Below are 14,859 nucleotides of genomic sequence, written 5' to 3' on the forward strand. Positions count from 1 at the left end.
TAAAATGACGGCATGATAACAACACTCTACTACAACTCTTCCTCTTCTCTAAAGCAGCCCAACATGGCCTCACCCCCTTTGTTGCGTGCTCTCGGGGGCAGGGTTTATGTAAATTTTGGAGTTTGTGATGTCACTAACCTGGGAAGAAGCTCATTGTAGTCCCTACCAGCTGTTTGTTGTAGTCCTTAAAAAGCAATTTCTGTAAAAGAAAATATCTCCCTTTGCATTGAACTTTGAGTGTCGTAACTTTGCAGATGTTGTTTATGCTCAAACAGCAACATTACACACTAACTAAAGTTTAAAAAGTTAAATCATAATCAAGGACCACTTTAATGACAAATAGCACATGCACACTTTTCAAGGACAAAATTAGGTTTGAAATGATAAAAAGTATTTTGGACACTTTATGATTGTGAAACATCAGTGTAATGTGATTACTTTTCTAGGGCACATCTGTGAACCTGGCTACCAGATGACCTTGAGATAAATTGCAAGAGTGGCTTTTTGGGGGCCACTATATCACATATAGGAATAATATGGGGTAAAAATATGCAAAACTGCTCAGAAGCAGCACTGGTGCATGCAGGCGTGATTTGGAAGTTGATGAAGTGTTGCCATCAGTGGCATTTGTTTTTGTCACAATCGACTAAATTGTAAGCAGCTGCGTAGCCCCCCCAACTACCTCCCATCCTTCGTTAGTCCTCAACAAACTGAATTTTTCATCCCTCATCAAGGGCTTCAACAGAGCCTGAAGCTCTCGCCTGCATGTCTGCAGGAATACGGTGACCATTATGGGGCCTTGTTTATGCCTGTTGCATGGCTGCAGCCCTGTCCACCATATGTAACTTGACTGAGCGGACCACCATGGCAGGGGGCCATTTACTCCATGTGCATGGGAAGGAGTGTGTGGGCACCATAACCAGCTAAAGATATATCAGTCGCTTTCATCCTCCTCTGTGTGTTTACATTTGGCTGATCAGGCTTTGTGCACGCATTAAAAATGGCCATAACAAACATTATGAGAACCTTCATGGTACACTACTTCTCATCCAACTTCTACATTGAAGTATATTAGCATGGCTATTAGCTTATCTTCTTGGCTCCATTAGTGGCTAATCAGTGACTACCACACCTCTTTTTCTGCTCAGTCTTCCTGACTTCCTTTCCACTCTTCAGCATTTCCTGATTTCCTTTTCACTCTTGTTTGGGTTCCTCTGTTATAATCAACAGCGGTTATCTTGACTAGCTTCCTATTTTTTTATCCATTAGCATGAGCTTTGAAGGTTCACAGGGTGTGGGGATTGAAAGTAAGGTTTGGAACACACTTCATCGTCAACTTTCCCAGCCAAAGGACCCACAGTGTTTCCCAACTTTTTTGTCATGTACCCCTAATACCCAAGGTCTTCATCAGCAAATCATTGATTTTATGTGTTAATTTTATCCCATATTATACTGATATAATTTGGCAGTAAAGCTATTAACATGGACAAATATAGAATCTGTATTTTATAACTGAATTTATGTTTTATAATGGTTTGATGTGCTACAACACTTAATATAGGCTATTGTAGGTTTATGAAGGATTATGACATGAGTTAAAGAGCAGTGTTAATTTAGTATTTATTATTATTTTGAATTAGCTTTTTTTCATTTAAATTTAAGTTTTTGTAATTTTGTGATTTTGTCGTTTTTATTATTTTAAAAAATTATTATTATTATTATTATTATTATTATTATAGTACTTCAACTTATTTTCAGTTAGTTGCCAAAACATTTCTATATTTTTATTTTATTTTATTTTATTTTATTTTATTTTATTTTATTTTATTTTCAATTAAAGGACAAAGTATTTAATAGTTTTAGTTAAAAATAACAATACTGGTAATAAGCACTGATGTAGAAATGTACCTCTTTATGGATGTCTTTGTAAATAAAGTTTATACAAATTATTATTAATACAAATTATATTAATATAATTATTTTATATTATATTATGTGATTTTGTCATTATTATTTTTGAAAAAAATATTTCTGGATACCTTTAATTCGTAATTATTTTAGATTTAGTTTTAGTAATTTTAGTACTTCAACTTTAATTTATTGTCAGTTAGTTGCCAAGACAACATTTCTAAATTTATTTTATTTTATTTTATTTTATTTTATTTTATTTTATTTTATTTTATTTTATTTTATTTTATTTTATTTTATTTTATTTTATTTTATTTTATTTTATTTTCAATTAATGGACACAATATTTAAATGTTTTAGTTATAAATGTCTTTGTAAATAAAGATTATACAAATTATTATTAATAAAAAAAAATTACAAGTAATTAGTAAATTATTTTTTCTTATATAATATAATATAATAATAATGTGTCAACATTTTTGTTTTCTAATCCAAACCTTTCCTTATTTTTCCTTTCTAAATAACTTACATTTGTGATCTTTTATTTCACTGTGTAGGATGTGTTTATAGATTTTTGGGGAACCGTGGTCCTGTGCTTCCTCTGTGTCCCCATGCTTGCCTTATTCATTCACTTTATTAACTTGATTTATTAACTGATTTTCCGTCTCTGATTTTGCGACTCTTTCTCCATTAACTCTGCCTGGCATTGCCTTTGGCTTTCCATATATTTTCCAACATTTCATTTTTTGACGCATTAATGCATGTTACTCGTAATCACAGCTGATCTTTCCCCTCGCACTGTGGTGGTAATTTTGTTACAAAATAATTAGCATTGTCGTTCTGCTTTGTCAAATGAGCTCATTATGTTGCGGAGCCTTTTGTAACAGTTCACCGCTTGACTGGACCAATTAGCTTCCAGAGTTCAAAGGCAGATGACAGGACTGATTGTGGACCAGATTATATTTGTAATTACATTTGCAGCTATATATGCTTGTGGTCGAACGCTGAGGACTTTACCGTCTGCCTGACGATTGCACTGCTGAAGTGTATTTTGTTCAGTTGTTTTCCACGTCTCGCTATATCGAATGTCAAGAAAGGATGTTAAAAATACACACTCTCCATGTGGTGAAGTAACACAGACAATATTGGCATGTTATCTTATTTACACTTAAAAACTACCAACTGAAGAGTGAGATCTGCCTCACGGCCATCGATGTGAACGTCTCGTTCTCTGTCTTAACTGAATTAAACATTGTTAGACATATGGAGGGAGTGCTTTGGCTGTGTCTGTCTGGAATTTGGCGGTGTCGTAAGATAAACAGTGTGATTTATTCAGCGAAGAGAGGAAGGACTGCGGGCGGACCGGAGTGTGATCTCTCTCGCTCGGCTCTGTGCTTCACTTCAAAACATTTCAGTTCACTTCCAAACTTCTCCTCCTTTGCAGACTCGCAGAGCAGAACCTTCTAAATTCTTCAGAGAGTTCATAAATCTCTCATTCCTTATCGTGTGTTTATATCAGGCCTTGATCAATGACTAATTCCCTCCCCAAAACGAACACTTTGACCCTGCGGGATGTACTGCATACCGCATGCTTCGGGACTTCGGCAGTGAAGCATTTGGACGCATTTCAGCTCAGATATCTTATAAATAAAACATTCAGCTTGGCATTACGGTATGGATGGATCTCATCTAATGAGGTGTTTTTGAATTGTGCCAAACTGCGCCTTGTAGACGTGAAAGCAAAGGTGGTGAGGAGTTTTGTTTCTCTAAGTTCACTTGTTACCTAGAAACAACCCCAGATCTGCCATGACGACCCATATGTTGCTATAACGGCCTCCCACACGCACACACACACCGGCGCTCTGGACAGATGTCAGCTAATCACAACATCAAACTCTTAATTAGTGTAAGGTGCGGATCTGCAACATTTAGACGTGACATTAACATATATCTCATCCTGACAGACAAACACGATTTTAACTTTCTTTCACCTCTTCTGCCTCTTCACAGGAACACACACGCACACACACGTGTACACACACGCAAACACACACGTGTACACACACGCGTACACACACGCAAACACACACACACATACAGTAGCAATCTACACTAATTAGCTTTGAGCCAAGAAAGTCACAAAGAGGGATTTGCTGTCCTTCTTTGTTGTTTTATCACAGCTCACTGGGGAGTTTTTTCATCCCTCTTGCTAATATTTTGATAATGTTTTCTCTCTTCTCTTCCACTTTTATAATTTTAGTATCAGTCCTCCATGTGACCATGTCATGTGACTTTGTGCCTCAGTAAGGATGTATCGATGTATCAGGAAGTTATTTGCTTCAGCAATCATGTGTGGTGTAACTTAAAAAAGTAAGTTACCTGGTTGCCTTAAAATTTTGAGTTCATTGAAATTAAAAATTTGAGTTAATATAATGAAGGCGATTGGTTTAATCAACAGAAACTCAAAATATGTTATCTGAACCACATTAATTTGATTTTGAAGTTGATTTGACGAAAGAAAAAATTTATAATATATTATGGTTTCCACAAAAATATTAAGCAGCACAACTGTTTTCAGCATTGATAATGATATCAAAATAATCAGAAATGTTTCTTGAGCATCAAATCTTATATTACATTTTTTCACAAGATGTAATATAAGTCTCTGGTGTCCCCAGAATGTGTCTGTGAAGTTTCAGCTCAAAATACCCCACAGATCATTTATTATAGCTTGTCTAATTTGCCCCTATTTGGGTGTAAGCAAAAACACACGTTTTTTTTGTGTGTCCCTTTAAATGCAAATGAGCTGCTGCTCCCGGCCCCCTTTCCAGAAGAGGGTGGAGCTTTAACATCTTGTGCTTTGGTTGCTCAACAACAACAAAGCTGGAGAATCTCACGCAGCCAAAATGAGGATTGTCAGTAACGGTGTTCAGCCTTACATTGTTCAAACCGGAGTCGGACACTGATGGAGAGACTCAGGAAGAAGTTTTAGAATGCAACTGGATGTTTCTGAATGGTTAGCGGATAAATTTATGTAGTTGCTGTGGAGTTGTTTCAACTCATCGACTAGCATGTGTTGTCATGTTAATCTTTTGTGCAAATCCAGCGTTGAATTGCCTCGCTTGCGAAAACAAAATGGCGGCGCCATGGGTGGATACATGCAGATTAAGGGGCGGTTATATTATAATAAGATCCCCTTCCTATGTCAAGAGGGCAGCGAAATCTGAGCAGCTAATTTTTTCACATGCTTGCAGAGAAAGGCTTACCAGAACAAAGTTACTTGGGTTGTCCTTTTTCTCGTTTTCAGGGTTGGTAGATGCACCAGGGTCCCCATTATAGCACTTAAACATGGACAAAGTCAGATTTTCATGATATATACCCTTTAAACTGTAATAATATTTCACAATATTACTGTTTTTACTATATTTTTGATCAAATAAATGCATCCTTCATGAGCAGAAGACTTTCAATCACATAAACAGCTACAAACTTTTAAATGGTATTGTACGTAATTATTAAATTTGCTTCAAAAATTTGGTTATTGTTTGGTCTGTTACAGTTTAAAATGTGTGTTCTTTTGCACATTATCATGAACTAGCATTTAGTAAGAGTAAACTGTACTAAAATTATTATATATGACATGATGAAATATTGAATGTTTCAATTAAAAGACAAAAACTATGACAAAAATAAAAATAAATATCATTGCTCACTCTAATACCACCTCTGAAGAGAAAGCAGAGGGCGAATCGGGAATGGACAAGGAGAGCAGTAATAATGTGTTCAGTGCTATTTCTGTGTCCTGCATTAACACCACACTGGACCATTAACTGTGTAATGAACTAAAGGTGGAAGAGGGAATTCTGGACAGGTTTAGCTAGAATTTTGAGGCGCATACACACAGTTATGGTCATAGTTCAACACACACACACCCTGACTACCCCATAATGTCAAAAAGACTTACTAATTAGATTATATTTGTTTATTATAAAAGTACGTAGTCATGAGAAAATGACAAACCAAACAAATGACAAAATGTTTTGCTGTGCGACACTTTTGCATTGTGCCTGGTTACAGCTTATAGGCCACGGTGTTAAAGTGACTGTGAGTGCGTATGTTTAACTGTGGCCAGTCTCATAACCTGGACCAGTGTCTTCATCGTGCTGGTTTTCAACCTGAAGTTAACCTTCTGTCATACACAAAACACACAAAGAGCCTCGAGGCCCACTTATCATCCCCAGGCCACTGCTCTAAATTAGTTTTAGTCTGATACTCCAGGGGGTAGGTTGGACTAGACCTCTTCTTCAATGTGCTCATTACCCCATTCAAACACAGATATCGCTCTCGCAGATTTGATTTGGCCATTATAGGCACAGCGCCGGAGGCGTCGTCGTCCTATTGAGTTTCCGTAACTTGTCATAACATGGTTTTTACTGGCAGCGAGGTTGACATCAGTTTTTAAGTCGACGGCAGGTGGACTGGAGCCTCGCCAGCATAAGATATCAACCTTCAAATGTGAAAGAAACAACCTGTAATGGTTCAAGGGATGAACTCGGTGAACCGAAAGGTAGGAGAAAGACAGAAAGAGAAATTAAAGTCACCATGAAATCAAAATTGACAGTTCTTTTTCTTCTTTTTTTTATTTTTTTTTTTATTGCAGTGTAATGTTAGCATGCTTTTTACATAAAAACTTTTCATAATTTAGAAATAAAAGACATTTTTCCTACCCTGATTTTAGCCCTTTGATTTGAACGCTCTGTTTGAAGGGGTGTGTCTGCTGTGAGACTTCAGTGTAAACACCCACTACTGTTATTGGCTGACATCTTTGCATATTAAATAGCATTACTCTCTCAAAAACTTTTAGCACGTTTTTACTATTACAGTTCTCAAGGATAACTAGTGAAAAGTTTTAATTATAGCATTACATTTAGATATATGGCATTATATTTAGATTGTGGCATGAAAGGTTGCAGTGATTAACATTGTAACCAATCACAGAGATGTTGTTGAACACATGGAAGCAGTGATCTTGTCATTGCAAATCAATTTCTGCACACTAACGAATACTTTCATCATAACTAACAGTTCAAACGCGATGTAACTAAGAGATTTGTTGAATAAAATGGGAGTTTTGGTGCAAATCCAGAACTCAGTAACTGATAAACTGCTGTTTGATTGACAGCTCCAGCGATTATAAAGGGAGCGTTCTTTGATTGCTTTCTATATATAATTTAATCACCATTTAAATAACAGATTTTTATCCTACTAAGAGAAACAATGTGAAGTTGACTGTTTAGTCACTGAACAACTGACTGTACATCAATCATTACATATCAGATCATGCATTAACAGTTACTTACTAATGTTGTTGCATTACTGTCGAGTCCATATCGTAAAAGTCTGTTTGCAAAGCCTGCCCCGAAATGCGATTGATTTACCAAAGAATCCACTGTGAAATGTACTGAATACAACTAAATAAAGCTCAACTGAGACATTCACGTTGTTAAAAATAAATAACCATATTCCTAGCATTAGGATCCTTTGAAAGGTAATGTTATTTTTGTCCTGTTGTATCACTCTTCTCTCGTCTCACTAACACGGCAGGGGGCGGGGCTTACGTTGCAATGATGAAGTAGTTGTTGATTTCTTCTGCAGAGGCAGTGTTTCACCTAGATAGGCACACTTGGGGACGAGTCGTTCGCTGGGTCTGGTGTCAATAAAAGCTTTTATTGGACTAACAAGGAAGTTTTCGGTTCTGAAACATACAGGATATTCTTATAGTACAAGGACCTCTTGTATATATCAAAATTTTTCAATTCATGACCCCTTTAATCACAATAACTTCCCCTCCCTCTTGTAGCGACATCTCTTCTCTGATGACGAGGCCGGGGAAACCTGTCACTCACATGAGATCCACCAATAGCAAACCACAAGCATCCAATCAGTTCCCCATGGTCAAAATCAAGCCCCGCCCTACATTTTTTCTTGTTCCTGAATCTGTTTCACTTGGATATACGTCACAATAGGGAAGAAATGACTATCGCAACTTCCGTTTCATGCCACAATTTACACACACACATGAAAATATGCTCATGTTGATTTCCAAGTGTTTCCCAGAGTATTATCGTGAGTCATAAATGCACACAATTCTAGCACATTAAATTGGATTTCCTCAAGCAGCATAGCGAGAGAGAGAGACAGTCAATGGCATTGTAATTGTATTAGACTCTGACAGAGAGAAAACGCTCATTGTTGGTAAATTAGATCGCACTTATGAGAATGTGTGGAAACATTCAGTCTTGCTAGATGGGAAAATCCTACAACTCTTCTCACCTCGGTAAAGCTGTCAATCACACGACTGACAGATAGATGTCAGGGGTCAAAGGTCAAACCTGACCTGGGGTGGTGAGGAGGTAGGGTACTTAAATACTTCCAAAAGCCTCAGGTTTTTGTGATGGGGCATCCCTCGAGTTCCAGAGCCCATCTGGATCTGATGAGATGGGTGGGTACCAAAGACAGAGGTCACCCTACAGGAGTCTTTCCCCTTGTCCGCACCGGCCTTTCCTCTTATTCCACTACCGCTTCCATTCCTGAGGATCTCCTTTCCCTCAGCACAGCACTTAGAACGACACATGTGGCCTATTAGACACAAAAAGACTCATTCAGTTCAGCGCACCAGGAGCGGCCTTTGAAAACCTCCTGCACAGAGAAACACAGAGAGGTTGAGGGAAGGCAGAAAGAGGCGGTTGGCGGAAGATCAGAGCGATCTGAAGGAGAAATCACTCCCTTCTTCTTGGGAAGACTTCCTACTGGCAGTTTTAGGGAATCTGTGCATTGACAATCTTCTCCAAAGAAAGAGACCACAACCTTTACCATGAGCGGTTTGAAATATATTCAAAAGTAGAGGCTCGAATGAACAGGGCCTCAGTGGTCTTGCTTCCTTTTCCATTTAGAGGGATCCAATAGTAGTGAAATAAAGCAGGTTTGGCAGACATTTAGCAGCTCATGATGCCAGTAGGGGGTCCTGAGCTCAGTGATTCGCAGTGCAGTCGGGAGTCTCGGCTAGACCAAGAGGTCTGTTTTCCAATTCGTTGCGTCTCACATAAAAGCTTTGGTTCTTCCAGGCTGTAATAAATGTTATACATTGCTGATGGACAAAGTGCTATTGCTTTTGATGGCATTTTTTGAGGGCAATATCACAAAGGTGGAAATGAATCTCAAGAGAGTACCCATAGGGCATTTTCACACTAGTGAGTTTATGATGTTATTGCATCAGAGTCATTGAGTCATCTCTTTGGCCCTGTTTCCACCTGGTATTAAGATACGGTTTGGTCGATCAGATCACAAGTGGACAATGCTAAATACAGGTGTAAATAGGGTCTAAAATGTTTTGAGCTTGTCCACTTTTGTCCATTTCCAGAGGTAGTCAAAAACACATTCGCCCAGATTGCTTTCATAGTGTAAATGCTCATGTGGTCGAATGCGTTCGAACAGCCACTAAAGACCGCCTACTGACCTAACGCGTAAACATTATGGGAAGCGCGCTAGCCAGACAGGATTTAAAATTTGTCGGATGAAGACCAGAGTTTGATTTGAAGAGTGCAATGTTCTCGTACCATTCCTGATTTCTAACACGCACTCAACGCATTCAGCGTGGTTTTGTGGCTGTCAGAGCAGAAACGAAAGCTGCTTTGTCCGTATGTTTTTCCATCGTCTCCAGACACATTCACATGTGAATTGCGTGAGCTTATTTTGTCCATAAGATCGAAAGATCTGAAAAAACCCTATGAAAATAGACCCTCCCCTCGAAGAAATCAGGACAGAAGTGGTTGAAAGTGGACAAAAGCGAGAGATTCAAACACCAGGTGTAAACAGGAATGTCTTCCTCATCCAATTGTGATTCAGTCTACCAATTGTGATTCAATATAACCCTAACCCATCTTAATACCAGGTGTAAACAGGGCATAACAGTAAAAAGACATGACTTTACACCTTAAATATTTACATAACTGCTAGTAGCTTCTAGTATCTGTGGTGGCACTTACATTGATGACACAAATGTACTATGGTATGGAACCAAATACTCTGGTGTGAAAAGAGAGGGATTGAAATTGAAGTTGAGTGTGTACTACACATCTAAACCTCAAATGATGTTTTGTGTTTGTAGAATTCAAGCTAAGACCAGGGAGCTCAGAGAGCGACAGGCCAGAGAACGAGACTACGCTGAGATCCAGGACATCAACCGAACCTTCAGTTCCGATGAGGAGCACACCTACGCGGGGATCGGCTCTCTGGACTCGTCCCTGGACAGCAGTATGGACCTAAGCCATAACCCTGGTCAAGAGCGTCCTCAGAGCCCCCGAGACCAGTCCCTCCCCTTAGAGGCTCTCTACGCACAGGTCAACAAGCCCCGTAATGGACGCCCAACCTCTGCAGACAGGTAAGATCTTTAAGACTTTCATCCTTCAGAATCATCCTGACATGATGTACAGGCTGTTTTTCAAGGCAGTTAAGTAATACTTGGCTGACATAATGGGACAATAACATTTTCTTGACTTGAAGGACGCAACCTTGGGTATATATTTCTAAAGCTTTGCATAATGCTATGCTGGCATGTTTTCTCGTGTTCGTGAGCTGTCAAATATTTCTCATTTTTAAGGTTGGATAGAGTGAAGGGCATCAGCACTTTTGAAGTTTCTTTTATTTTTCTGAGAAAAGGGAAGGTTCTCTGCAGACGACTGACTAATAGAACATGTTCTCCCTTTATATTTGTTCGTGCCTTGAAGTTTTAAAAATGAAAAGCTGCTTTCATCCACCCTTTGTAGTGTGAAAAAATTAAAGTCAAACAAACACTGTTATCAGATTTCTCACCTGTGTCCCACCGGCTGGCTTTATAGCACAGGTAAATCATTGATAATTCTCTGGATGGGAAAATTTAATAACCGGCAGGCTCCTTTATTATCACGGATCATGTCAGATCCACCCTAGCTTTTGCCTCAACGTGCACAGAATTTCCGGAAATTCATCTGGGTTGTTAAGGGAAAGAAAAGTCAACTTTATACTGCAAACTGCAGTTTTAAACATCCCATGTAATGGTTTAACAAATACAATTTTACTTCCTGTGTTTCTATTGACCCTTTGAAAGAGAAGTACACTTAAGAATACTTTTAAAATGAGTGGCTACTGTGGATATATTATACTTTAAAGGGTTAGTTCACCCCAAAATGAAAATTCTGTCATTAATTACTCACCCTCATGTCGTTCCAAACCCGTAAGACTTTCGTTCATCTTCAGAACACAAATGTTCCTATTGTTGTTTTCAAACTTTCTGATTCATTGCTGATTTTACAGTATTTATGACCAATACACAACCATGAATGTATGAACAAACAAAGGGAAAGTCACTCAGTGACTGGCTGCTCCAGCATTACTGCACAATGTTTTCACATTGAGGAATTATCATAATTGCTCTCTTATTCTAGTGGTTATGAAATGGTTAGCGGTTAGTTATGGAAATGCTATGAAAGGCCAGTGTGTCTCTTTCCTAAACAGTAATTACTCTCTCTGGGTTTATTGAGGCGGCAGTTAATTGCCCCGTCACCGGCGGTGAAGCAAAGGCAGTGATTGACATATGTCACTCTGGGTGTGTGACCTTTCCCAGGGTGCAGTGGGAAGGGGATTATTACGTTGCCAACTGCTGTTCTCCCAGCAGGAGCGTTCCCACCGCCCCCAACTGTCATGAGATCACCCGCTGACACCCCCTGCCATTTGGCCACAGTGTGAATATGACAAGGTTACGCAGCCACTCAGTAATCTGGCTAATCCTTGTGCCAATATCTCTCGTGGCAGCAAAAGGGCAGCAGTCTGTCCCTAGTGCCCTGACTATTACTGTTTGCTCATGTGAGTTACTTACTTGCTTACTTATTTAAATAAACAGTACTAGGGTAGAATATGTTATTTATTTATTTATTTATTTATTTATTTATTTATATATATTTGTATTTATTTTGAATAAACATTACTAGGGTACATTGTCATAAGTGTCACAATTATGTTAAGTTTCGTTTTCATGGACTTTTAGTTTGTTTTTCTATAGTCACATGTTCTCCTTTGTCTTAGTTTCCCTTAGTTTCCATGGACACTCATTAATTATCACAGCTGTTTGTTATTAGTTCATCACCATTGTGTATTTAAGTTCCTCCTTGTTCTTCATTTTTCCGGCATTTTTTTGTTTATTTTTTTGTCTTGGATTGCCTGCCTATCCTGTTTTATTTTCTTCGTCTTCTTCTGCTCAGCGCTAAATTAAGAACGCATTTCATTTATCTTAATATATTTTTAGTGTATTTTCATATTTTATTTATTATTTTAATGTACATATATTATAAATATTTTTTAAAGGAATACTTTTATATAGTTGTATACTTCGTTAAAATTATTAAAACAAGTATAAATAATTATTCAGTAACTCTCCAATGCTATAGTTTCTATATGTGATCAATTATTTGCTTATTATTTTGTATCATTACTACAACAACAACAACAACAACAATAATAATTATTATTATTAGTAGCATTGTTATATACTATTTATTTATTTGTTTATTTGCAGATTATGTGTTGTAATATTAGAATGCATTTCATTTAAATGCATTATATATATATATATATATATATATATATATATATATGTGTGTGTGTATATATATATATATATATATATATATGTGTGTGTGTGTGTGTGTGTGTATATATATATATATATATATATATAATGTACATATATTATAAATCATTAACAAAATAATTGTATATACTTGTATACTTTTTAGAATTAAATTATTAAATTATAAACAACAACAACTATTATTATTATTATTATATCATATTTGCCAGTGTGTATTTATTTATTTATTTATTTATCCTAAACATTACTAGAGTAGATTGTGTTGTAATATTAGAATGCATTTCATTTATATATATATATATATATATATATATATATATTTTAATATGTCCTATATTATTTTAATATACACATTATAAATCATTTTAAAAATAAATAATTTTATATACTTTTTGTATACTTTTTTAGGAAAAAATATTATATTATAAACAACAACAATTATTATTATTATTATTATTATTATTATTATTATTATATCATATTTGCCAGTGTTTTTATTTATTTTTTTAACTTATTTATTTGTTTGTTTGTTTGTTTGTTTAAGTTTGAAGGAAGAGAACAAGTGAAGAAAATCTTGAAAATCTTGTTTTTATGACACTGGAACATATTCTTACTGATGCTTTTTGTGACAGTTGTACTCAGCACCTTTCATTCCAGAATGTCCTGACATTGTAAATTTGAAACTTGTGGGCATGAAAACAACTGCTGTTGACTGTCCTGCAAGATTCATAATAAATGTTTCATATGGCTGGTGGTGCAGGCTCTTCTATTTTCTGCAGTGTGCATATTCAGCTGTTCTTTCTGAAGATAAGAAAAGACACGCACTGAAAGATATACAAAAAAACCCAGAAGATGCATTCATAGAGCATCTATGAATTTGTGAAATTCATATCACGTTATTGAAACTATTGAGCTAATCTAGTTAGCAAGCAACCTACCTCCAAGACCCCTTCCTCAAATTCTGTAATGATTCTGCTGTATGAATTATTGTTCATTTTCTGTTTATTAATCAGATATATACCCAGAAGCAAATACAAATATTTTTTAGTACAGTTTAGATATCTTCTGAAATTCTAGCACAGATACATTACTAACTTATTTGTCCCTCCCAGAGTTAAAATCTGAGAACTTCTGCAAAATTCACTATTTGCTGTCTGATTAATCTCCAGGGTGAATGATAAACAGAGAACTTTATGAGACTATACGTTACATATGGAAGATCTTAAATAGGCACATCCAGTATACTGAGTCTTCTTTCCTATAAAAAAAAAAAAAAAAGAAAATGTTTATTTCAGAAAACGGAGTCATAAAGCTTGACGCAGACTTACCTGCTTGGCATCTGATTACATGCACATCATCCTGTGTATATTTTAAATAGCGAGTTTAGAACTTCACGCTGCTTTGCATATCACTTAGAAGCAAGCCTTTGTGAAATACGTTGTAATATTTGTCGTCGCGGCTCTGGAATAAATTGCATACTTTCATTCGTATTTGGCTGCGAGGGCTGTAATCTATGTAAACGGCATAATGCATTCAAATTCTAGACAGTCACATCACTCCATTTGAAAGGCCCGACTCCCTCAGTGAATCAAAACAAACATTTGCATTTCTAAATGAAAGCTAATAGAACTTTCATAGCGTCAGGCTCCTGAAATAAACAATCCTTGAGTGAACGTCAACTTTAGCTCATTATAAAGAGATACGTGGGATTTGGTGAGAGTCCAAAAAGTTTTATCACAAAGAGTTGTTTTCTTGGACGTTTAAATAGTTTATTATCTTAAAGAAGTGGCACAGAGGGAAACTGATTTCATCTCTTTATAGATAACATTGGTGAGGAGGATTTCCTGTCTAAAGTGCACAGAACAGGAAATGGATAAGGCTCACTGAGGGTCTGTTCAATTCCTGTCAATCACAGCCAACCACTGAGGCCTGTATCAGAATCTCATAAAAGCACTTGTTGAGAATGTACAGGTCACTTTTCACTCATTTTCCCAAAATCAAAAGAAACAGATAATACTAGAATGCCACTGAATGTCACTGGTCTTCTTCAAAAGACCAGATTCAGATCTTCAGGCTTGTTCGCACTGCAAAAAGTTCAAAACTCCAGTAGCTGTTGGGTTTGGATCACTATATTAACCATGTTTGCAGTGTGCATCCAGCCTTAAAGGGATAGTTCACCCAAAAATGAAAACTCATGTTGTTCCAACCCTGTAAGACTTTTGTTCATCTTCAGAACACAAATTAAGATATTTTTAATGAAATCAGAG

At 36.7% G+C, this 14,859-nt stretch overlaps 1 protein-coding gene across 7 annotated transcripts in view; it reads left to right on the plus strand.

Moving 5' to 3' along the window:
* pard3aa (par-3 family cell polarity regulator alpha, a) overlaps positions 1-14,859 on the plus strand; it is a 503,387-nt gene that overhangs the window by 387,547 nt on the left and 100,981 nt on the right. For all 7 annotated transcript variants that reach the window (XM_051881687.1, XM_051881689.1, XM_051881688.1 and 4 more), the window contains one exon: positions 10,076-10,348. In XM_051881687.1, coding sequence (XP_051737647.1) covers positions 10,076-10,348 — 273 coding nt within the window. The remainder of the gene's footprint in view (positions 1-10,075; positions 10,349-14,859) is intronic.

The sequence above is a fragment of the Ctenopharyngodon idella genome, chromosome 23 (genome assembly GCF_019924925.1).
Source record: "Ctenopharyngodon idella isolate HZGC_01 chromosome 23, HZGC01, whole genome shotgun sequence".
NCBI classification, from domain to species: Eukaryota; Metazoa; Chordata; class Actinopteri; order Cypriniformes; family Xenocyprididae; genus Ctenopharyngodon; species Ctenopharyngodon idella.